This window comes from Haemaphysalis longicornis, unplaced genomic scaffold, assembly GCF_048455015.1.
Source record: "Haemaphysalis longicornis isolate Haplotype H1 unplaced genomic scaffold, Haemaphysalis longicornis Haplotype H1 scaffold_10, whole genome shotgun sequence".
Classification (NCBI taxonomy): Eukaryota; Metazoa; Arthropoda; class Arachnida; order Ixodida; family Ixodidae; genus Haemaphysalis; species Haemaphysalis longicornis.
The window spans coordinates 105,273,790-105,299,543 of NW_027526204.1; the positions used below are offsets into that span (position 1 = coordinate 105,273,790).

The 25,754-nt window shown below is 48.2% G+C and overlaps 2 protein-coding genes across 6 annotated transcripts in view; one reads left to right on the top strand and one right to left on the bottom strand.

The window, feature by feature from the left end:
* Nuak (Nuak family kinase 1) overlaps positions 1-25,754 on the top strand; it is a 136,620-nt gene that overhangs the window by 106,835 nt on the left and 4,031 nt on the right. Inside the window, exons 2-7 of one of the 5 annotated variants that reach the window (XR_013320230.1) lie at positions 5,815-5,935; positions 7,720-7,871; positions 11,010-11,195; positions 12,586-12,718; positions 14,016-17,622; positions 20,739-20,788. Coding sequence is in view for 4 of the 5 variants with exons in the window: in XM_077690280.1 (XP_077546406.1) it covers positions 5,815-5,935; positions 7,720-7,871; positions 11,010-11,195; positions 12,586-12,718; positions 14,016-17,584 (4,161 nt within the window). In the remaining variant the exon portion in view is untranslated. Of the gene's footprint in view, positions 1-5,814; positions 5,936-7,719; positions 7,872-11,009; positions 11,196-12,585; positions 12,719-14,015; positions 17,623-20,738; positions 24,002-25,754 lie in introns of those variants that run through there. The other 4 variants (XM_077690281.1, XM_077690280.1, XM_077690279.1 and 1 more) reach the window with 4 other exon arrangements.
* Mahj (LisH and WD40 domain-containing protein mahjong) overlaps positions 23,786-25,754 on the bottom strand; it is an 83,242-nt gene continuing 81,273 nt past the window's right edge. The window contains exon 32 of the mRNA XM_077690285.1: positions 23,786-24,886. Within this exon, the coding sequence (XP_077546411.1) occupies positions 24,732-24,886 (155 nt within the window). The 3' untranslated portion in view covers positions 23,786-24,731. The remainder of the gene's footprint in view (positions 24,887-25,754) is intronic.

Sequence of the window (25,754 nt, forward strand, 5' to 3'; positions counted from 1 at the left end):
GTGGGATGCACTGAGGGGTGAATGTGATGAAGTATGGCTAAACAGGGGAGGGATTCAGTTTGACGCTGCTGCCAAGGGCGTTCCTCTTTCACTGATAGGGATGAGCGGGCTGGAGGGTATTTCCGGCGGGAGAGGCGGTAATGTTCCATGATGTCTGTGTACGTGAGTAGACTATCACGGGCTGATCTGGCTCCATGGGAGGCAGTGCTGGCATCACAGGCCCGGGAGACGAGAGCTCGGGCTGCTGTTTGTGCCGCTTCATTTCCTCGAACGAACCTAGCCATAAGGAACGCCTCCGTGTTATAAATCTTGCTGTATTATGCACTCTATGCAGCTTTTTGTTCAATGCTGGTCCATTCCGCCTGATCCTGCCAGAAGCTCTCCTGTCCCATTTAATCCTGTCCATCTTCGCAAGCTCCCACTTCCGCAGCAGGCTCGCGAAGTGCATTGGTGGTTGACGGACGTAAAAACGTCGACACAATGAACAAACCCTTGCGAAAGTGTTTTACAGTCGTCGCTGTAGTGATGGTCCCGTTTTGAGGAGACTCGCGGGGAGGGGACGCGGATGGCGTCGCAGAAAAGAAAACACGTCGGGGCAGCAGCATTGGAGTCGCGGCCAGGCGCTGCTTCCTCCGGGCGCAGTTTCGACACCGTCGCGACGGAAAAGCGCGGCCGTGAAGTGAGCTTTACGAAACAGGCGCGCGAGGTGGAAGGGCGAGAAAGTTGCGCTAGATAGAATAGCAGAATAGCAGGAATAGCGGAGCGTCGCCCGAGGGGTAGAGGCAGACCGTGTGCGTGCGTGCGCTGTGGCGGCTTGCGCGACGCCTGCTGCAGGACGTAGCCGCGCGTTTTAAAAGGGTGCACCCTAAAGACAGGGCTATACACTGTCGGTAATACGGAGGAGGGGAGGAGGAGTGAACTGGAAGGGTGCTGTAATTACTCCGGGTTGCAAGACGACGTGTCTGGACGCCGGTCCTGCCGCCACCCGCACCTCGGTGGCGCTTCTTGCATAAAGAACGCGCGTGCGTGTGTGTGTGCGTGCGTGTGTGTGTGCGCGCGCGCCTATGCGCTGGGCCGCGCCCTACTGCGAAAGCTGTCGCCGCCGGCTTTCGGGGGGGTCGCGCGCCCGGGTTCTATTTTCGAGTGCTCCCTCCGAGGTGCGGCCCGCGACCGGACCCAGTCGGTCGCCCAGCTCTTCGGGGAGGTAGGTCCAAGCGCGCACCCGGCGCACACCCCCAAGACAAGACAGGGCCTGCGCCCGTGTCATCATTTCTGCTCGGTTTGCTCAAGTGGCCGTATCCTCCACGTCGTGCTCTGCGTTTCGGCTGTTAAGATGGGACGAAAAGTCCGCCTGTGATTGGTCCTGCTCCGATGACGTCGCGAGGAGAGGAGGCTTTCTGATCTGAGAGGCGATGATGGCCCGGCCCCGGAGATGGAGGTCGCCGGCGGGCTCGCAGCCGGAGTCCGCGCACGCGGCTGCGAGAACCGGGGCCTGCTCTTGAAAGACGCCGGCGGTGTGTTGGATGCGTCTGCGCTCGTGCGACGGGTGAAAACAGACGAATGGGAGAAGGCACGAAGGGGATAGAACGACCGACGGGATGTAGTAAGAGGGAAGGAAAAAAAGTGTATAAATGTGAGTGTGCAACGTGTGGCTGTCACGGGGAACAAAGGCGGCTGTCGTGGCCGCTTAAACCATCCTAAATTACACGAATTACGACACCGGGTAGCGGGAACTCGCTCTTGAATCGTTTAGTGCGGCGGTTTTCAGTGTATATATACCAGCGCGTTGCTCCTTCGCGGATCCGCCTTGAACCGGCCCGGGAAAGCGGCTCTAACCGGTCTACTATTTCATCTGAAGTACGCTTGAAAGAGCGAGCGCTTTTATGGGGGAACTGTCTTTCTTGGTCTTTCAACGCATCGCTCGCGTTCTCTCTTGAGAGTAATTAAGTGATCAGTGCTTCTTCACCCTAAAAAGAAGGTTGGGGATTGAATGACGTTGTGATGCACGAATCAGGCAAATGTCCTGCACCCGAATTTGTCGTCAACGTCGGATATCATTAGCAGGGCGCAGTCAGAAATATCGCCGCGAGAAAAAAGGAAAGATAGCCTGCGTGCCAGCGTCATTTCATTTTCGTATGTAATTTTCTTATTTTTGCTTTTACATTAATATACTGATGGGGAGTGTGAACAGCGTGTAAAAAAAGCCGATATTAGGAGGGGACAGAGCGGGATTGCACCGCTCAAAAATTTTTAAAAATTTCGGGGGGGTGTTTTGACAGCGAAACACCCCCCCCCTGGCTAAGCTCCTGATCGCAAGTGTATCTGCGGAAAAAAAAAAAAAACTGCGTTCAGTTGACATTTTGTGCCTGCCTTCTGGTGAAGCCTGGCGCAAATAGGACACTATGGTGGGAGTACTATTCCGTTCGACCTTGTAAATTATGAATCCAGGAAACAGCTAGCCTCCTTTTGAAAAGGATTAGGAAACTTCTCAATTCTTTTTTTTTTTTTGAACCAACACAAGTGATTTAAACAGATGGAGTGCGGTATCAAGCTATCGGAAGTAGACTTGAACGCAGGCATATGTTGCAGAATTGGTCTGTTTATATGCTTTACCTATGCAGAGTTCAGTGCGAACAATAATAACAACAACAAAAAAAAAACGAAGGAACTAAAAAAAAACGCTGACGTGTTCTGCCTTGCATTTCTTAAAATGCCGATAAGCCGCCATTACCTTCGAAAGGCTGGACATGAATCGCCTGAAGATCTGGTCGACAGTCTCACTGTCCCTGTGGGTCAACCGCTAACTCTGCCAAGAAGACTATAATCATCCGGGGTTTTGTGATGCCACGTGTAAATCTTCGTGCTTAAAACTAAAAAAAAAGCCCCCGCAAAAGAAACTGAAAACTTGTGCCAATTTGGCTCTTGGAACTTGAAGCATCCGCGGCTGGAGGAAGGTATACTCCGAGGTCGTCTACGCGACCCTCGACAGACGAGAATCTACGGCCGGTAGTTGGTCTCAGGCGATTCGTGACGCAGTTAATTTGTTGTGAGTGAAATCTCAGCCGCCATTATTATCATCCCAAATTAAAGCCGAAGATGTCCGTGTCTGGAAAGGACAGAAGCTAGCAGCTAGCGACGCGCGTTCAAAAGCACCCGCCACTGCGTGCCGCGTAGATTTCTGGTAACTGAAAGCAGTTACATCTGAAGCCCTTCACCATATGGCGCACCGAGTCATAAACCTGGGTGCAGCTACGGTGCTTCAAACTCGTGCATTCGTTCCTTCACTTTTTAGATGCGACGCATCTCTTTCACCCGCCTTGTCCCTCCGGCGTAGTCCGGCGGCGTCCGCATCCCTCCCCCATTCTCCTCGCCGCGCCAGCTGCGCGCTAGCGCCGCTCTCACCGCAGCGCCATCTGCGTGTTAGCGCTCGGCTGCGCTCGCTCCGTCGCCGTGCCAGCTGTGCGTGGGTGCGGGTTAACACATGCGCATGCGCTGCTCTGCGCTGCTCTCTCTCATTCCCCTCACTGTACATATAAACGCGGTAACTGCGCCGCTCCGCTCAGTCGTTCCGCCGGCGCTCCTCCGATGACATCCTCCGGTGACCGCCAATGATTTGAAATAGAGACTAACAGGCCTGATATCGCGATGGTCGGCGCAACCGTAAAATTTACACCATCTTCCCGCGAGGGGAACCATGGGGTAGATGCGACGCATCGGGGATGAACATGTTGCACAAATAGGACACACAACAACAGCAATCCACACGCTAACATAACGGAAACGCAACGGCAACCCCCGATGCGTCGCATCTACCCTATGGTTCCCCTCGCGGGAAGATGGTGTAAATTTTGTGTTTCGGCACATTGTGAGTTTTACAAAGCATTGCGCACACCGTGCCAAGCCCGTGCCACCCTTCCATTTGTTGAGCAACTTTGCTAAGATACGTAACTAGCTACGGCACGCTGAAATTGATAGCCTCGCGTGTTTCCTCTTTTGTTAAATGACAGCTGACGCAAGTTGTCGCGTATGCGTCACTAAAAAAAATTAAAGTAAGCCGAGAACGTCAAAGTTCAGAAAGAGACGGGACCGAGGCACGTTCTGTGGTATATGGAACCGACTAGTGTTACCGATGCAGTAAACGCTGGTTTTCGCCGGCGTTAAAGCATCGAATAAAACGAGTCTCCGGGAAAACAAAACAAACTCAAATGAAGAGAAGGCTAAAACATCTGTTACCGCGTTCCTGACTCGTCTTGCAGGCTGTCATGCACGTACGCTTCAAACAGAAAAAAAAAAAGCCCATTCGCTGGACGGTATAGAATGAACGACGTGAAGGTAGGCAGTGGAATTCTGCAACGACGAGATAACGATCGGAATTTTGTTATTACCGGTGACCTCAGGTGGCAGAAGAGCCATGCTACTCTTCCACGTGTTTCTGGAGCCGTGCATGTACTAACGTTGTATAGGAGAGAGAGAGAGAGAGAGAGAGAGAGAGAGAGAGAGAGAGAGAGAGAGAGAGAGAGAGAGAGAGAGAGAGAGAGAGAGAGAGAGAGAGAGAGAGAGAGAGAGAGAGAGAGAGAGAGAGAGAGAGAGCTTTGTCATCCTGCGAAACACTGTGAGTGAAATGCCAAACGTTTGGTATGCTTACGCAATTTACACTGTCTTCTGGACAACGCAAACGCTGCTTTCGAATTTGGCGCTTGGGATAGGGGAGGGCGGGGGAGGTTGTAGGTTAATTGTTACGGAAGGGTGTTGCGATGGAAGTGTTCACAAGCTTTTTTCGAGGGAGCGTTCCGCGAAAATAAAGTTTCGAGCTGGCAGACTGGGACGCCATTGAACGAGCAACTCGGCGCTTCTGTCCAGTCTTGGTGTCAATTCGTCAGCGTAGGGGTGACGTGTCATGCCCGCATAATTTGTGCCTCTGGCCCGGTGCGTACGTCCCCGCCGCTTTTAGGACGATGGCCCATTAAACAGAAAGCCAGTGCAGAGATCCACGGGGCCTCTGTAATTTATTATTGAAAAGCCCACATCCGAGGTCTTTCCAGCAATGCACTCGTGTGTGGCAGCGAAGCTAACATAGGACTTCCATACTTCCATATAACTGCTTGCATTGCCCCCGACAAAACGTCTTCCCAGCAATTTATACGTGCATAGCTGTGAAGCAGACCTAAAAAAAGTGCTCAGCGTAGCATAGCAGAGCAGCTGGAAAGAATGATTATGCTTTAGTAGACATTTTTTCAGAATCTCTCTCTCTCTCTCTCTCTCTCTCTCTCTCTCTCTCTCTCTCTCTCTCTCTCTCTCTCTCTCTCTCTCTCTCTCTCTCTCTCTCTCTCTCTCTCTCTCTCTCTCTCTCTCTCTCTCTCTCTCTCTCTCTTTCTTGCGTTACCGCTTCCGGTTGTTTCAGAATCGACAAAGACGTGATGCGTCCTCATTCCGTCTCCGGTGCCTTATAATAGTCCACGAAAAGCGTATGAAAAACCCCGGTGATTCGTTCTCACTAATAACAAATTTTGGCAACTTGTGCGCCGAATTCCATTGTCCTTCCAACGGTTGCACACGCTTAAATCGGTAAAAATTTACTTCGTGGCGCTGGCTGTTTCACGCGCAGTCGACGGGATAGACGGCGAGCATGCATTTCTGATTAATTTCGTAGCATAAAATCGTATTTTAAAGATTTCAAGGGGGGCCTGCTGTTTCTTCTCACCTAATTGTCCCTCTTGTCAGTGTATGTACATTTTTAAAATAGTTATTACTGGTATACGTAGCTAATAAAATAAAGTGAATTCTTATTTGTAATGGCCGGGTGTTTGGTTGCAGGTGGCGATCAAGACCATCAAGAAGTCCAAGATCGAAACGGAGCAGGACTCGTTACGAATACGGAGGGAGATCCAGATCATGTCCTCCATACAGCACCCGTACATCATCCACATCTACGAAGGTACGTACCAGAGCACAGCCACTCTGCGGCAGGTCGAACACGTTCGAGGGCGCTACTGAGATAAACTCCATTTCGACACATCTCGTGCATTTGTTTGAAAATAACGTTTTGCTGTAGAACCGCCGTAAGCAGTTCTCTCTTGGAGGTTAAAATTTTAAAGGAGCCAAGAAGACAGAATACCACTTTAATTAAAAAAAAAAAAAAAACTGACGTTGGTGTCAATCGCACCAACAAGGTCTTTTTATGTTCAGAAGCCTCATCAGAAAGTGCCCCTTTGACAGCAGAGTACCGCGCAGCAAGCTGTGTTTGGAGTAAGTCCATTCACACCGGAAAGTTAGGTATTCTGGGCGCATATTGGTACACCGTTTACCAGGTGCTTTTGCTGGCCTGTCATCGCCTGTGAACAGGTGACGGTGCACTGCACACCTACCGAATCGGCAACACCTGTCGCGTGATGAGGTGACTGCCCGTGTGTATGTGACTTGAAGCTTGTCAATAACAATTTTAGGATATTTCGCTGGAGTATAATCGTCTCCGAATCGCAGTGGCTGATGTTGGACCTTTGTGTACATGCGGCGAACAAAGAAACAGCTCAGTCGCCACCATCTCAGTCCGTTTATTTCTTGTTCTACATGACTGATGACGTCGTAGAACCTCAAGTGCAAAAAAAAAAAAAGAAAAGAAAGGAACGCTTTGTTCTAGTTCCTTGGCTTAGCCAGATGCACAATAGTAGATTTGAAAATTACATTGTATTTCTTTTCATTGTGTTTTTGATTGATGCGTGTTATTGGTTGTCGCAGAATATATGTGCAGGTGGGCATGTTGCTGAAAAGCCAAACAGGCATCTTCTCGGCAGTCTGAGCTGCCTCGCATGCAGTCAAAAATCACGTAATGCCTTGTAAGCAATGCTTCGCTGCGAGCTTGTGCGCAATGAGGAAAAGCCAACTTCACGAAGGAGGACGCAATTGGACTGGATAAAATTAATGAAGTTGGGTTCTTGGGACTTCTTAGTTGCATCTTTCAAACAGGGAAAAAAAAAAGAGTTGGATAAAATAAAACAGTCTGAAGTGCTTATTTGGTATGATATCTCGCTGCTGCTGTTCCAGCTTTGATCTAGAGGCTTCAGTTAGACTCCTCGGCTCAGGATGCTAATAGAGTAAAACGACACGCGGCTTTTTTTTAAAACCGTATTTTTGGAAAAAACCAAATTCTTGAGAAGAGTGAGTTGTTTTCCGATGCGGTGCCGATAACATACGCACTTAGCTTTGTAAACGCTAAATGGGTGACCGGTAAAAAGTGCAAAGGCTCATGGGTACGTCGTCTGCTCCAGCCACTTCCGGTTCGAGATCTCGCCTGGTCTCCGTACGCCGGCGGCTTTCACGCGTGTGTGTGCGTGTTGTTTATTGGTCACAGAGTGTTTACCTTTCAGAAAAGCCCCTACTAGGGTTCATCGTTGCTATACATTTATTGCGCGATGCATGAGCGTTTTTTTTTTCTCGGTGGAAACAGATAAACAACAAGCACACGCGCGCGTGAAAGCCGCCGGCCTACTGGAGGCCAGGAGAGCTCTCGAACCGGAAGTGGCTGGGCTCCGCGGGAGCAGACAATGTACCCATGAGCCTTTGCGCTTTTTACCGGTCACCTATGCTCCTGTAAGCGATTTCTATTTACCTCGAGCACACTATGTAAGTATCAGTGGAGGTTTATGTTGTGTCGAACGCTCTAGTCAGCCTGGCATTCCTTGGCATGATGCTTCATCCCCGTCGCTCTCCATCCTCCCGCAGTGTTCGAGAACAAGGACAAGATAGTGCTGGTGATGCAGTACGCCAGCGGAGGCGAGCTCTACGACTACGTCAGTGAGCGGAAGGAGCTGACGTCAGAGGAGGCGCGCCGCATCTTCCGTCAGGTGGCGTCCGCCGTCTACTACTGCCACAAGGTATGCACGCATACTCCCATTTTTTTTTAATGTGAAATAATCAGTTGAATAAGAAGTGGCAGTTTCTTGTGCCATCTTGACCGATTCGGCTGCGCTGAAGGCATTTTGTTGTGGTAGACATCCTTGGGGATGTTGGCATGCACACTGTAAACCTGTAAAGGGAGCTTCCTTGTCTGCACATGTGCAATGAGAAAAAGCCGACCCTACAAAAGGAGATGATGGAAAATTTCGCAGGAAATATAAAACGAGTCGGCATCGCGGTTTGTTCCAGAACAAACCTTTGAACAGAGTGTGCTGAGCGAAACATTTCAGAACAGAACATTTTTTTTGCCAATCCCCTGCCGGGGATTGGCAAAAAAGCTGAATGAAACTAAAAAGTTTTAGAACGTAATTTTTACTTACAACCAAGTTTTTGAGACTGGAGACGTGGCCCGTGCGGCAGTGTTCATGACATTGCCTCAGACAGCAACTCCAGGGACAGTAAGCAATCAAACAAAAACATATGCAGAAACCTGTCGTGGAAAAATATAAGGGGCGTTCGACGAAGGCAGTCCTGAAGGCACCAAAAATCAATTGGTGACAACCTACAGCTATCATTGACAGTCACATCACGCTCTTCGAATTGCACAACCCAGATGTGCCCCGATCCTGTCAAATATGATGGGGAAATAATTGTGTCTGCAAATGTTTCCTGAACTGAGTCCACTGCTTTGCTGTGGGAATTACTTCATTCCCCACGTACTTAAAAACCATTGTGCATCAACACGGAAAGCTTTACAAATACGTATCAGCGTTCAGAACGTCCTAGTTTTCTTCTTTTAGAGATATGCCACTTCTGTACTGAATTCATAAAATAAAACTCTTGCTTGCCAGACTGTTAGCACCATCTTGTGAAAATTTGATAAACCAAAATACGTTTCTTGTTTGTTTTTCATCTCAGTAAAGAAGTGATGTATGTCTAAAAGAAGCAAACCAGGCCGTTACGAACATTTCTATGAATTTGTAGAACCTTTCGTATCAGTGCACGATGCTTTTTAAGCTCGTGGATCATAAATTAGCAAGTCCCATAGGAACGTGATCAGGTGAGAGAAATACTTTCAGGATGTGGAGGTGGGTAAAGAACTGCGGGCTCAGGTGCTTTTTAGTGACTGTTACACTTTTGCTTGTCGCTTGGCAGGCTCACTTACCGGTCCAGTTACTATGCCTTTCCCGCACTCACTCACGAGTGTATGAGTGGATTTCAAGATGAGTTTGAATGCGGGTTTTTGTTGTTGTAGATGATTTCTTTCAAGTGAGTGAGATTGTTGTGAGTGGGACGACTGGATGTGAGTACTAGTTGTGGGGCCTGCTCACTCACGAGTCCATTTACAGTAGACTCTCGATAAACGGAACTTCAAGGGACCGAAACAATTAGTTCCGTTTAACAGGAGTTCCGTTTACTGAAATAGATGTGTGAAAGAGCAAATTTATGTGCGTGCACACTCTTAATACGATGTCATGGAACTCTAAGCACTAGAAGGTGAATGTAGCTGATAGTTTTTCAGAAAGCAAGAAAACTACAAGAGGTTTAGGCACGGCATTCACAAAGTTGATTGGGCAACATGAGTCGCTGTGCACTACAAAATGCATTAACTATTTTTGTTCGAGTCTTTGCAACTGCATCTTCATGGAGGCTAGTGGCCTCAGCTTCGCGAGTGCTTACGAGCCACCGAATTTAGAAGACGGCAACGTAGTACTGAAGCACGAATAGCATCATAGTAGAACGGACAATTGGGCTAGTTGGTAGCTGTTCATCTTGAAGGTGGAAGCACTCACACTACAGGGACGAAAGTAGAAAACTAGAAAGTAGAAAAACTAGAAAGTAGAAAAGCGCCGTGGCGTCTGTGTTTTCTACTTTTGTCCCTGTTGTGTGAGCGCTTCCACCTTCAAGATGAATAGTACCACGATGGCACGAATGAGGCGGCAGGAGCTGAGCCCTGTAACCTCGGCGCCTTGAATCGAGACCGAACGACTGGAACAAGAACTGCGATGTTGCATTCGTTGCACTAACACGGCTGACCACTAACGAAACGAGGCTTACGAGGCCAACGAGGGCAAAAAAAAAACTGACATGGAGGAAGAAAAAAAAAAAAAAAACGAAACAGCCGGAACCGTAAAAAGCTGATTCTCGTGCCATTAAGTTTCTCAAGAAGTTTCATTTCTGGTTCCGTTTACATGGTGACGTGGAAATTTTAGTCCCGATTGCCGAGAGTTCTTTTACGTTATCTGAATACAAAACCAACCAACTTACACGCTACTGTTCCGTTTTAGCGATTTCCGTTTATCGAGATTCTACTGTACCTGTACATACTTATAAGTGTGAGTGAATCGCGAGGTAACCCAGAGTGCAAGTTTTGTTTTTGTGGATGCGCGTTTGAAACGATAAAAGTGAAACCCTTGTGAGTGGACTGAGTGATAATAAGTGGCTGAGGGTGTATACCATATTTTCGCGCGTATAACATGGCCCTGCATATAATGCACACCCCCACTTTCAGCCCTCCGGAAAAGATAAAAAAATCCTCGCATATTGCCCGCACATTTGATACAAGAAAGGCTGCACCAAAGCTACTGCTCAAGTAACACATCATGTACTATGTAGATAGAAAAAGCGCATACTTAGCAAGTAGAATACACTGACTGCAAGGTGAAAATCACAATTCACTCAATGGCACTGCTCGCGCTAGAGCTATCGCTTTAGCCGCAGTCCTCACTGTTGTACACAAGGTAATCTTCGGTTCCATCCATGTTGTTTGTGATTTTTTTCTTGTTTTCGTCCTTGTTTTTTTCTTCTTGTCCTTGTATGCTTCGTGCAATCACTACCATGGAAGGCTTAGTTAGTGTTACTGTGTAGGAGCTTCACGGCACAATGCACATTGCTGTGAAGCTGCATGAAAGGAAAAACCCCATGTATTATCCGCTCCCCTACTTTGCCACTGAAATTTTCACATTTTTGGTGCGGGTTATACGCGAGAAAATACGGCAAGTGCACATTAGTCGTCCTTGTGTCCCACCTCCCACGTAGATTAGACTATAATAGAAGAGTGGGTATGAACTAACATACATGCTCACTCTTTCTTGATGTTACATGTCCGCCTGCAGAACAAGATTTGCCACAGAGATCTCAAGCTCGAGAACATCATTTTGGACGAGAAAGGCAACGCCAAGATTGCAGACTTTGGCCTCTCCAACGTCTACGACGAGCGGCACTTCTTGAGCACGTTTTGTGGCTCGCCACTCTACGCATCGCCAGAAATCGTCAAGGGCACTCCATACTACGGACCAGAGGTGACTACTGCTCTTCTCACTCATGTAGAAAATTGCTGATTGATAGATAGATAGAAACTTCATCAGTATCGGTATGGTGGGGATGAATCAGCTGCCTTGGACGAATCAGCCGCTGAGGGCTCTGATGATGTGGTCCACCAGTTCCTTCCTGTTGTTCTTCGAGGTTTGCTGCTACAGCCAGCCACTCTGTGTTGTTGTGAGAATGTCCTAAAATGCTTCGGGTATATATACTTTTGTTCTTGCACTGAAGCTGCTGTCTCAACAAAAATTAAGTTTTTGCAGAGGCTTTACTTCGTAGGAGCTGTTTTTCAATTTTGTTCCAAGCAGTCTCCTTCGTGTTACAATCTGGTGCTTACAATGACAGCCTTTGTAAAAAAACTGCTGGAGGGATGCAGCTAAACAGGGAACCAGTGAACGGTGCACAAATCAAAGAGTGCAATAAGACTAACATTATCGTTCTATTTGGTCTGTAGCAGAAGTTATGACCATTTGAAGTTCGGGCCTGGAAGGCAAAACCATTTTTTTGGTTGCCACCTTTCAAGCCCAAACTTCAAATGGTCGTAACTTCTGCTACAGACCAGATAGAATGGTAATATAATATTTAGTCTTATTGCACTCTTTGATTTGTGCGCAGTTCACTGGTTCCCTGTTTAGCTGCATCCCTCCAGCAGCTTTTTTACAAAGGCTGTCATAAAATTGAATATAAAAATCCAAATAAATTTGAATATAATCATTTTACTCAAAAACAAATTTGATATCTACAATCAAAATGAGAAATTACATGTGCCCCCCAATTTTCATCATCATAACTGCAAAAATAAACTTTTTTGGTTTAAGACCAGTGAGCCCCCTTAAACAGATAATTTGTACGTTCAGAACTTTTGTCGCCCGCCTTGTTCCGTGCAACTGCATTGCATAGTCTCGGAACTTAATTTTTTCGTCAGACCAAAAAAAACATTGAAATGGCGAAGTGAATTCAAGAGCAATTTCTGTGAAGGCTTGCAGTCACTAGGAAAATTATGCCTGAAAAGATCGTTATTTTCAACATTAACTGAATGAAAGAATTAAAAAAAAAGAATTAAAAAAAAGATCTGATACGTTGTTTCTGCGTCACGAATTTTAGTACACAATTCTCCTGGTATGTCTGTCCTGTGAAAAAAAACTGCAAATTTCTTCAGTAAAATTACTTTGTGGTGAACGTCGTTTTTGTTGGGACAAACATTTTTGCGCAACTTCATCGGAATGACTTCAAACAGCAGATGAACATAACGGCCAGCCATTACGCACGTCACTGCCACTTTTTTCGAAGGCGTCTGGAGACCTTCAGCATCTAGAACACCTGAAAGCAATTGTCTAGACATTTCACCATTTCTTTTACTTTCTTGTGCAGGTTGACTGCTGGAGTTTAGGCGTGCTGCTCTACACATTGGTCTATGGCGCCATGCCTTTCGATGGCAGCAACTTCAAGCGCCTCGTCCGACAGATCTCCGAAGGAGACTACTATGAGCCAAAGCGGAAATCTGGTGAGACCACATGGTTTGCAGCACATTAGCTTGATGGCTTCATGTGCCCTAAGCTTGCAGTGTCGGGCTAGACCTGCGCTGTAATGTTTAGGCAGGTCTTTTGAAGTCGTATACCTATCAGCAGTGAAGGAATCACAACTTCCGTTTTGAAAAACTTGCACAGTGTGAAAACCCGATTATGTACGGCTTTCTCGGGATCACGTGAGAACGTTGCGTGATCAGGGTGTCACGTGATTTGGGTGTGGGCAATACCGATTTATGCACCTTAGTACGTGGCTAGGAGCTTGAACTATGAGAACCACCATATTTACAGTGCAAGTGAAAGAAAGCAGGGTACAGTGGTCAAAGGCAGGAGGGAGTGTTTTGTTGGAAGAGGAAGAAAAGGAAATGGGATGAGAGTGTGAGGAAAGCAGTGTTAAAGGTGGGAAAATAATGATCAGTGGAACGATTAGCAGTCTCAATTAAGGGTATTGCTGGACAATACGACGAAGCGGTGTGAAAGGTAAGAGGGATGCAGTTTCTGTAATAGCCACCACTGGTATTTCCAGCTTGGTGTGAGCTGTCCCATGAAGTCGGAAGTGCATACTCTCGTGTTGTATAATCAGGGTACTCAATGCATTGTTTCTATGGGAAGTTTGCTGGGACCACAATGATCCGTCGTAAGAAGCGGGTTCTTGCGTAATTGGGAGATGCATAATCAGGGTCCCATTGTATAGGTGGTATTCGTTGAAAAGTTTAGCTGTCAGTTTCTTCGCTTGGCAACACTGGAAACGACCACAGACAAGGCCGATGCGCCACGGACATGGCGCGGCTTGGGCCACTGCGCCCGCACGCCGAAGAATAAAAAACACCGCGTGCAACGTCTGCTCCGTTTCAACCCGATCCTCAACGGTGGTGTCAACATGGATGTTATTAATCGCACTCACATTGGACTCGAGGCAATACTTTGCGTTCGCTCAGGTAGAGTTTGTTAACGTGTAACACAAGTCATGTGCTTAGCACGGACAAGTGCCGCCATCCTGCGGAGCCCGACGTAACGAGTGACGGCGCACTCACACGGTTGCCTGCATGCGCGCCTCGCTAGTGAATACAAGCAATAAGCTTCGTTACGACTGTCATATACAGAATGCATTTGTTGCGGGAGTAAATACAAAGCTTACAAAGCTAAGGTGTAAATAAAGTTTACATCTTAGCTGTATGTGCTTGCATACTAGCAAGCCATACTAGACAGCTTTGTCAGGTACACTGTGCAAAACCATGCACGCATAATCTGAGTATGACCTTTTTCTTTTCACAGATGCGTCAGGGTTAATCCGACGCCTGCTGACCGTGGACCCGGCCAAGCGGGCAACAGTCGTTGACATCTGCCAGGACCGCTGGGTCAACCAGGGCTTCGACCATTCCCTGCTGCAACTTGCCGAGGACATGTCCAACCTGACGCCCGTGCGGCTTGACCTACTGCTCGCACTTGCGCCGGTCTCACCAACACCTGAGGAACCGTTCGACAAGGAAGCCAACGCACCAGACGGCGCCGAGAAGAGTGAAAGCTTCGACTTCCAACCAGCCGAAGCACAGATCAACAATGTCAACGATTCGGTAGACTTCATCCCCGCAGCGCTGGCTGCCGAGCTGGAGGGTCAGAACATCAAACGCCAGTGCTCCACTGACGGCAGCTTGATGAGGATGTCGAGTGTCTCTCACAAGAACAAGAAGGTTCGGACGTCGGACTCGTCAAGGAGGACAAGTGTGGGACTTCTTGGAGGGCCGTTTGTGCATGACGATGACGAATTTGCCGACGAAGCGCCACCAGAGGTTCAGGAAAAGGTAGAGCCAGCAAGCGACTCGGCACCGCTGACTGGACAAGACGAACAAGAAGCACCTAAAGTTGAAGAGGATGAGAAGCGTAATGAAACCACCGGGACTCCAGACAAACAAATGGAAGAGGAAGAACCAACAGCCGCCAAGGAGGAAGTTCAAAGAACAGAGGAGCAGCCCCCCCAGCTCGAAGAGGAGAAACCTGCCGTCCAAGAGGAAAGGGCCAGTGAACCAACGCCGCCAACAGTCGGAGACAAGGACAGCTCAACAGCGGTGACGGAACCTGCTACCGTTGAAGAACAGTCTATGGCACCCATGTTAGCGCGACGTGGTTCGGGAATACGGTGCCCAGGCAAGATCGTCATTCCAAAGTGCCTCAGCTCGCAGGCCTCACCGGCGACCAATTCGGCATCTCCAAAGTTTAAGGACGCCAAGAGGCCACCGCTTCCCCAGACACCGAAGGCAGGTGCCGCTGAGTCATCAATCCCCCGTCCGGAAGATGCAGCTACGCCTACAGTCGTGACGCCTGAAGAGGCTGCTTCGGAGAAGGTCGAACACAAGAAAGTCATTCCCGTGCCTAAACGTGCGAAGAGCAAAAGCCCGCTCAGTGCTAGTCCCCGGGAAAGAGAAGACGTCGTTTTCCCGGCAAGTCCGCCCACGTTTCCGGCTGACAAGTCTCCATCCGTGGAGAGGACGCGGGACCTGGCTTCCAGGAGCATCCTTCGAAGGAGCACATCCAAGCCAACACACGAACCGTCCGTCGAAGAAGGCAGCAAGGAAGCAGAAGCTGAAAACGTGCTCCAAAGCACAGCCGAGATCACGTTGAGCAACCGCAAGAAAGCAGAGGAACAGCAACAGTCGTCAACCCTGTGGGACAACGCCGCCCCGGCGACTCCGGAGGAACTTGCAGAACCTGATGCGCCACAACGAAGGCCCTCTCCCGAAGGTTCTGCAGAGGAGCCCACAAGGGTGGCTGCGGACTCGCCAGTGCGAAGTTACAAGAAGTTCACCTTTGGCAAGGACGGCACGTGCATCACCGAGAGCGGCCGTGTCTACGCCCAGCCCAAGTCCGATGGCTCGTGGACGACCGTGGAGAAGAAGACCAAGATCACTCGAAGGCCGAGCAATGCGACCAGCGTCGACGAAGAAGTCGTCCGGTCTGCGGCTCCGCCTCCCAAGGACGAGCTCACGATACCGCGTTCCGCCAGCGGTAGCTCATCCGAATCAAATGACATCTTCAATGACATGTTCCCGGACTGGCGCACCTCAAGCCCGTTTGGTAACCTGATGAGGATGAAGAGCTCTATAAAGAAGCTCAACAAGGGTTCATTGTTCCGAGGCGGAGATCCGTTTGCCAGCATGGAAACGTTCCGGCGGGAGCGAACACCGGAGAAACGAGCCCGTGAGTGGGGACGTCGGGGTGGTGGTGCGGTGACAACGTCCACAGACAGAGACTCCTCGGACGAAGACGACTTCGACCTGCACTTTGACAACTCGCACCCGCAAGCGCTGTTCCAGTTCATGCGCAACATGAGCCGCGACTTCCGAAATCACTGGAAGAGCTTCCTGCCATCGACCTCCTTCTCGAGGTCTGCCAAGGAGCCCTCGCAGTCTTCTCGGCCCCAGAAGGAGACACTACTACGATTCGTGGTAGACAAGCCTTCGAAGATGTCCGGAAGTGAGCCAGGAACGCCGCATGCCCGTGCCGGGGGTGGAGACCCCTTTTCCAAGCGATCTTCCGGTGTCTGGGACCCCATCGACCGGGCCTCACTCTTTGGCACGCTGCGCCGCAACAGGTTCCACGACTTGCCAAGTCGCCACCATGACCGTGGAACGTCCCTGGACCGCGGCGGAGGCAACTCGGACTTCTGGGGTGTGCACCAAGATCCCGAGGGGACGCGGCACCGAGTCGAGAAATGGCTGCACCTGTCCAACGATGGCGCCGACACCCAGCAGGGCCGAGGCGACGAAGGCTCGCAGCGCTGCCAGCAGAAGTACAACAGATCGCAGAGTGACAAGTTCCACTTGGGCGAGGACAGCCGGCCCGTCTACCAGAGCGAGATTAGCGTCGAGAGCAACCGAACGGCGCCGCCCGGCATGCCGTGCAGCCGGTCGCTGAGCGTCAACGAGCGTGGCGGAGGCCGAAGGCCCGTGGTCCGGATGCAAGTGTCCATCAACAATCGCGGCAGCAGCAACCCGAACGCGAGAATCGTCATCACCACGCCGCCGTCAACGGTGCGCTCCGAGTGCGGGCTGTGGCCGCAGCAAGATCCCGCTCACCGCGACGAGGAAGACTCTGGTGTGCAGGCGGACCGCGACTCGTCGCTCCTGGAAGCGCTGCAGACACGCGGCCTCCGAAGCCTCCTGTCGCAGCGTAGTGGGTCCCTGGCGCGTGAAGTCAGTCCCCGGCGGGGCAGCGGCGGCGAACCTCCGGACCGCCCGCCGCAGTCTGAGCGAGGTAAGCCCGGTGCCGCATCGAGCCTTGACCCGCCCGCCACAACTGCATGCTGCATGGACACTAACTGTTCTAAAGAGGCTGCGCCGGGGACGCAACGGGACTACGCAACGCTGGTGCCACCGCCTCAACGGCCCAAGACCATCCCCTTGTCCGACGAGCGGAGGACAAGCGACGGCAGCGTCCACAGCCCTGGAAGCCGCAGTCCAGGAGAAGAAAGCGTCCAGGAGCGCATCCACAGGAAGAGCTTTTACCAGCGGTTCCACGACGACCCGAGAGCGGCGGCAAGGCGTCGTTCCGCGCTCTGGGACACGGAGTACTCGGGACTCTGGAGCCAGGAGCAGAGGGACAGGGATGATGGGATGCTCTTGAGGAAGTCTCGAAGCCTCTGGGACAACAACCACACCCGAGAGCCCAGGAGCCGGTCAGTCGCCAGAACTGCGGGGGCAGCACTGTCGGTGGCGCCCCCGCAAGGTATCCGGCACGGTCAGCTGTGGAACCTCAGCTTCGACGGACCGGCGGGCATTGGCAGCAACCACCACAGGATGGAATCTAAAGACTATGATAGCCTCGAGAGTGACGGACCGCCTTCTTAGGTGCTCAAGGACAGTTGTGTCTGCGCTCCAACCGGCAGGTGCTGTGCATGGCGTGTGCGGCCTGAATGGCATTGTAGGCTGCTCATGAGAAAAGCGCTAGTCCTCGTTCTTCCCTCCGAGTCAAACGCACTCAGTCCCAGCTATTGTGGCTGCGAACCAATGCTTGTCCACTTAATGGCCACTGGTAGGTGTGACTGAAGCTCAAGCTGCAGGGCCCCGAGAGGGCGCGCTTAATTTTTACGAAACGTGGCGAACAAAAGGGCCGCTTTTTCTTACCAAAGGAACTTTGCACAAGGTGGCACATCTCCAGCTTGTACAGCTGACGTTACTGCAGTGGAGCCCAATTTTAGCGCAGTACAGATAGACTATACGCAGGCCGCATGCCCGTACGTTTTACTAACTCATTGTGTTTTACAGAGTCTCAGTTTACTGTGGACATCTACGGTAGCTGCAGGCCTCAAAGATAACCGAGTCTGAGTTAGTTGCCTTGGAGGGGTGTGCAGTTCGTTACTGTACTTGCTTGCGTAAAGGACATTATTTTGTTTCCCCCAAAATGGAGGAATATTTGGGTGCGTTAATTACGCGAGGCAAGCCTTCCTCGCACCTTTTGACCCTGGAATTTCAACTTTACATTTATTGCACATGAAAACAACTAGTTTTCTTATTCGGTGAACCTCGTACCATTGCCACAAAACAGTGGCCAGATTTCGGCCTTGAACTCGTAAGACAGCTGTCCTAATATAAAACATTTCAACTAAGAGTTTCAACATCCGCTACGAGTTTCGTTCTCATGTAGCTTTAATTTACTCCAAGCTTGAACATTCGCGTCGTAGCAACCGCCAACACACTTGCTGTCCTAAACAGTTAAAAAAACAACACCGGAACGCATAATTAAGCAGCAGAGACAATCACAGTGAAAACTGGCAAATACTTGGCACGTAAGCAGCAGGATCCATTCCTGTTCCTGGCTGTAATGAATGAGTGAAGGATTTTACAATGCACCACTTATTATGGAGATGGGCCTCATCAATTTTATTCAGATTACGCCACAGTGAACTGCATATACTTGTCGTATACAGTCGCAGTTCCCAGCGAATTGCAAATGAAGGCTATCCAACACCGGCTTAACTGTTTTCTCTTTTCTTCTAGACAGCGATGCATTACTTTAAGGGGACACTCTGGTCTTAAACAAAAAAAGTTTATTTTTGCAGTTATGATGATGAAAATTGAAGGACACATGTAGTTTTTCATTCTAATTGTAGATATGGAATTTGTTTTTGCGTAAATTGACTACATCCAAATTCATTCGGATTTTTATATTTGATATTTTGAGTTTTTGGGAAAAAATTTCTGGAGTGATGCAGCTGAACAAGGTGCCGGTGAACTGTGCACAAATCAAGGAATGCAATAAGACTGGCATCATCATTCTATGAGGTCTGTAGCAGAAGTTATGACTGTGTAAAGTTCAGGCTTGGAAGGCAAAACCACTTTTTTTGGTTCCCACCTTTGAAGCTCAAACTTCAAACGGTCGTAACTTCTGCTACAGACCACATAGAATGATGATGTCACTCTTATTGCACTGCTTGATTTGTGCACAGTTCACTGGTACCTTGTTCAGCTGCATCACTCGACAAGTTTTTTCCCAAAAACTCAAAATATCAAATATAAAAATCTGAATAAATTTGGATGTAGTCACTTTACAATAAAACAAATTTCACATGTACAATTAGAATGAAAAAACTACATGTGTCGCTCAATTTTCATCCTCATCACTGTAAAAATAAACTTTTTGGTCGAAGATCTATGTGCCCCTTGTGTTCTTTCAGTTGTTCCCAGAGCTAAGCCAGCAAAGTCCGCAGCCTCCTCTAGAACGCTTTGCAATGTCTGCGATGTTATGAAACGTACCACCATGCGGCCTGCGACATAGTCAGACACACGTCGTGATGCAGTCATGTTTTTTTTTTAACCCGTCGCATGCTGGTCATTTACGAGGCGTGCTTCGTGCAAAAGGCATTCTATATATGTACACTGGTTCTGGGCTCAAAGGTATTCAGCTTTTGTTCTTCGCTATAAATATTTTTTACCACTGGCTATCCTTGCCGTGGGATGTTACAACAATCGCCGAGCTGGCGACACATGCATGGTCGATTTATGCTTTTGCTTGCTAAGCTTTGTGATTATGCACTGCTGAATGATGCTACCTTTTTTTTTATAAACGCCTCCTCCCTTGTCCTCAGTGTGCAAAAAAGGTGAATACTCTCCACAAGTACATCCGTGCAAACCTGACTGTTTGAAACATTTTATATTACTTCTCCTTGCACATATTTTACAATTGTTCCCCGTGTCTGTTGTTGGAGTGACATAGAAAACATTTTGTGTGCAATCTAAGATAAAAAAAATGCCATGTTGTGCAGAAATGTGTTACTGAGTGCGGAGGATTGACTTTGAGTGCAATAGGCAGCCATGATGCATGACTAAGTGCAATGCTAAAGACGCTTATCTCTCATAGCGCCATGACAACACAGGGTTTTATCTCGCTTGTGTGCAAGCATAGACAAGGGGTTTTGAATAGGCGCGGATAGGTTGTGCAGATTGAGAAGAGTTCCTTCCGCCCTCACGGTCACCCAACATATCAGAAACGGGAGACCATTACAACAGGTCTGAATAGCAGTCTAATTGGTATGTCATGCAGAGCAGTGGAGACCAGCCTACAAAACTATCTGGCATGTTTTATCACATCAACGTGGAAATGAATGTTTAGGGGTTTTTTTTTTCTGCCCGCAATATTTTGACTGGCGCCTTCCTAATGCATAAATGAAGGGTGCGGAATTTTTTCTTCTTTGCTTTTACACAGCTTGGTGGCTTAAAGCAGGTAATTCTGCTCGAAACTGCAATACTTTACAGTGCGTGCGGAATCTTAAAGGTTCTCATGTCATAAAAGCTGCTGTCAACGTATCATTTCTTTGTACTACATATCACGTGCACCTCGAAACGCAACTGCTTGACTTACGTGCGCAAAGGAGCTCGCACTATATAGCGTTATTTACAGCTGAGAGTGTGAAGTTTCGAAACAGAGCACATTTTTGCGGGCGACTGCCGAGGGTCTATTTGCAATGAATTATGGGACAAGTGCTGACAAATGTGTCGTTGACAGGGGCTGCCGCGATCGGAAGTCACCGACTAAGTCGTCGGCGAATGTGAACAGTAAGGAGTTTTGCCTTTGCATGCGAGTTTAAAAGGCCTTGAGGCACAACACAACCAAAACACAGCTGTGCATTTTGTGCAATATGCTTTCACAGTTGCGCGAATGAACTTGTTCCAATTTTGATTCCCTCTTGTGCAATGACACCATTCGCCCGTGAGAGTTGGTCAGTTGCATTGTTGCAGTTTTGAGAACATGCCTAAAGTGGTCTAACTTGTGCTTTGCATCGCAGTCTTTTTGAAAAGGCATGTTCGCATGCTGTTGGAAATGTGCAAGTTTCGACAAGACCTTGATCCGGGTCGTTAATGCGTTGACAATGTGCTTTACAAATGCTCCATTTTTACTGCTCCAGTGCTGACATGTTGTTCACATCAGTAAAATCTTACGATTGCAAAGAAGTGTTTTTTTTTTTAAACGCTTTTGCTGTTAACTTAGCGGACATTTAACATGCGGCAAAGAAATGTTTTGCAGGTGCTGAAAACTTCCAGTTCTCAGAGAGTGTATAGAATGTGACAGTTAATGTGTATGTCAATATTTACATTGTAAGAAGGCGTATATTGGAGACATAAAAGCAAAGAAATCTCGTGGACGTGACCAGCATTTAGTGGAAAAACTTTACCATTTAGTGTAAAACAATCAACAGATTATGTGAATTCAATGCAACATATCAAAGGTTACCTGTTCTGAACCGTATTCACAATGTAAAATTTACAGTTAGCACAATCGCACCTTTACCGCAAGAAAATCAAAAGCTTTTCCTGTTTACAGATGCATGCATGTTCATAGCTCCATTTACACTGAGCTTGGGAATACAAGTTCTGCAATGAGCCCTCCAAACCTGCAAAGCATAATATTTACCGGTGCTAAGCATCCATCTACGATGAAGTTGAACTTTTGCGATGTTAATGTTTCGAAAAAATTTACCATATACAAACTGTCTGTTGCATCTTTCCACCTTTCAAACCCTTACCTGTTTTTGACATGGTGCTTCCATACTGTTGATGACATGTCAGCTTGTTTGTCGCTGAATTCTCAACGTCTCGAGAACTCTGTCGTAAGCCTAACCATGTGAAACTTTCCAAAAGGCCCTAGGGGGTTCTAAAATCAACATCTGAAGACTGCAATACCAGTTCATGTTTGCCCTGGCTTGATGAAAAATGTCTTCAAAATTTTAGTCAAAATATCAAGGAATATAATGGAACATTTTGGAACATTTCTTGTCTACAGTACATATCCTTTTTCGAATCTACGCGACAATTCCAAACTTTGCATTATAACAGCAGTCTCCACTCAAATGACGTTTCAGATCCCCCAAGCCGCACGCAAGGCTTCGGCAAAGTTTACAGTTGAACATTTTTTTCTATTTATGTTCCGTGCACGGACTTTTTATTGTCCCTTCATTTTTGTTGTGGTTGAAATGGGCTACAAAGTGTTTTAATATTTATGCAGAAAGGGTTGACCAGTGAAGAAATGTGCATGCCGCTGTGTGAATAGTGCGCGAGAGTATGTTCCACACTATGTAAAAGAATTTTAGGCAGTCTATGTAGTTTGTTTTCCTATTCTCTCGTTTTCTAGGCTTTCTAGCCGCATATATATAGTTTTCTAGTCAGAATGCTGCACTGTTGAGGGCAATGCGTGTGTGTGTGTGTATGTTCAACAAAATGATCCAACAGCTGAAGTGGGAGGTGGCCAGAAGAAGGTTTGGAGTCTTTAGCGCGTGTGCAAACTCCCCGTTAAGACAAAGCTTTGTGATAGCTAATGAAAAGATGCCGCCCAAAAACGTCAGCTGAACCTAGGAACAGAGGGTAATCCGTCCGCGGAGAAAGAACGTGCAGCCATTTACACACACGGAGAGAAAAGTGTTGAAGTGTTGTTTTCCAGTGACAATAAAAAAAAAAGAGGATATAAGTGGTTGTGGTTGTTATGCTGTTAAAAAAGTTCTAACACCTAATAAGTCGACTTGCATGAGAGCATATACTTGCTTCACTAAACGCTCAGAATGGCGTATTGCTTAGTGTTACTGTCCACTGCATGTTGCAAAGATGAAACCTCAACTTTATTTGGGACGGTCTTTGCAATCACTATTATTCCCTCGAGGCAGCGTGCGCAGCTAAGATACAAACGCAACAAAACTTGCCGTACAGTTGTGTGGCCCTACCGTGCCACATGCCTATTCACGTTGCCTCGTCTCTACGTGAATTACTACACCAGTATTTACGATTCTGCACTACCATTTTGAACGCAAGGCTCCACGACACCAAGTTTGGTGTCAGTCACACCAAACTACCACAATTTTCAGATAAAGCAGGCTTTGAAGCTTTTCCCGTTTTGAGAGTAAAACCTAAGCGAAACAGTAATTCCACTGCATCCGTGAGCAACCACAAAATTAAAGCTGTTCCACTCAATGTGAACGCTGTCGGAAGTGCAGAGCAGAGATTCGCCATGATGGGCTGTAGCGCCGTTATCCGCTCACTCCTACCACCCAATGCAATTCAAATTTCCCGCCTTAGCAGTGCTTGCGCGCCCCCTGCCTGAAACTGCACCAGCGGGAGTTTTGTTCTTTTTGTGCTTGCTTTTCCTCCCACACGTTCCGGCTTTGCACTGCCATTTTTTTTTTCGCTTACTATCACAAAAACCAACCCAACGAGCGTTCCTAGCTAAATGAACACAGGTGCTGCCAGTTAATTACGTATATTTTGCCTTAAATGTACCTGCAGTTTTCTTTGCGCTAAACAACGGGAGATGCATGACAAGTGCCAGTGGATCAGGAGTTTCGAATGCTAATGACTATTAAACCACTCGGCTTTCGAAGCCTCCGTGGGACACCGCGACGAGAGAACGCTGCGTGGTTCTTAGGTCCAGGAGCGAGCTTTGACGACAAGACGAGAGCCCCTAAAGTGCTCTGCACTTGAAATGTTTTTTTCACACAGCAAACAGTGCAAAGCATAATCAGGCCCTCAAAGAAAGAAACAGACACACACGACAACAACAAAACACAATTCGCCTTGATACCTGCCGTAAAAAAAAAAAAGTGCAGGCTCTGGTTTATTTCACCACGATGCCACTGCTCCACACCGGTTCTTGGCAAGCTTCTTCCAGCAACACTTCTTCACTGCTGTCACCTGGCATGCTGTCGGGGGGGAGAGTTTTCTTCTCAACGGAGAAAAAAAAAAGAAAAGACACAAAAGAACGCCAACGAGCGCAAACAGAAAACGGGAGAATAATAAAGAAAAAGGAAGAAGCAGGGTTCTATCCAGCATTCGCGCAGCTTTCTTGGCGCCTGTACAGCTAGATCAGGTCAATTTATTCCATCAGCAGGTGAGGTACTAGAATTTGGGGCAGGGAAATCCTACAGCTAGAGTGACTTAGAGGCGAGGCAGGGGCAACGTGCAAGCGGGTAAAGCGAGCTCAATTTTTTTTTTTTTTTTCGAAGGCGTACTTCTGAACTGAAAGCATCGGCGCCTCAATGTGTAAAGCATTGCCGGCGGGATGCGCAGTGCAGTAAATAATGCCTATAGGGAATCAAGCACTGGGATAAAAAGGCAAGGGAGGGGAGCTCAAAACAAAGTGGAGGTAGCAGCAGCAAGGGAGCACCTCCTTGCCTCCAGCATTTTTGAAACCTCCGTCGTCAGTTCACCCACGCCATGTCGATACACCGGGGAAAATTGCTCCTTTACAAGCCATGCATGGCTATGGTCCATCACTTTCCTCACTTAAAAAAGGGGGCGGAAGGGGGGGGAGATAAAAGGGACAGTGGCACACGAAAGGAGACGTCTCCTCCTCCTCTGCTCGTAGAGTTGTTGTCGTCGTCGTTGGCCGGTCGTATGTTACAAGCATGTATAAATTAAAAGAGCGGGAGGAGAACGAGTTCTTCGTCTTGCGTACACGCACTCCACGCGAGAATGCCGCCACCGGTTTTTTGTCGCCGTCGGGATTACCACTGGGTCACACATCGTCGTTGAGCGCAAAAAGTACCTGATCCTCATCGGAATCTTCCGAATCGTCCGACCCGTCGTCGCTCACGTCGGACAAGCTGAACGGCACGTCGTCCGCATCGTCGCCATCGTCGTCCTCTTCCTCATGGTCGTCCGCATCCATGTCTAGAGTTCGGAAATTGGCAGAGAGGAAAGAAAGAAAGAAAGAAAGAAGCCTGTGAGCAGGTCGTTTATAGGAGAGGCTTAGTTTCTAAACACGCCTTCACAGATCAGGTCACTCTAGCATGAGGATCTGCATCTGATATCGACGGTGCTGATACAACAAGCTGTATCAGATGGGCTACATTAAAAATGCATAGACCTTGAGCATAGCATTAAAAAAAAAAAAAGCAATGGAAGGGCCATTAAGGGCAGAAACTAGCCAAATACTAATAAATACCACTCAATTTATCACTTAAAAAGCACAAGGCATAAACCAGCACCTTGGGGGCTACCCAAGACTCAAGGTTGTGAAATGTGAATTTCGCTCTGGGGAACAAAGTGGCACAAAAAGTATTCTCCAAAGGGCAGTTTTATCCTGAACCATTTCAGCTCCCATTATTGGCTTTTGCTCCCCACTGCCCAAGGAACATCCAAGCTTATCCAAGCTGCATGTAATAAGGGTTACTGACAGACTCGAGCTTTACGACATTCCATTGCATCTCAATTCGCTTAGCATCATTTCCCAAGATGAAAATAGTAGCGAAAGCTCAATTAGAACGGTTCACCGCTAGGGTCTTGACAGTTCGTCCCCACAAGACACCATGGTCCCTTCATAATCTGACATGAAAAACACCGCTCCTACCACGCGAATATCACCACATCACATAATACAGTCTATGCTCGTTACCACAGACCCTCTTAATCCGGAAAAAATATGCCCGCTGTAGCCGAAGTATGCAGTATCTGACCGCGGTAGGGAGAGAAGGGGGGGGGGGAAGGGGGAGGGATGTTATGAGCGCAAAAGTGCGAACTTTGACCAGTACTGCACATA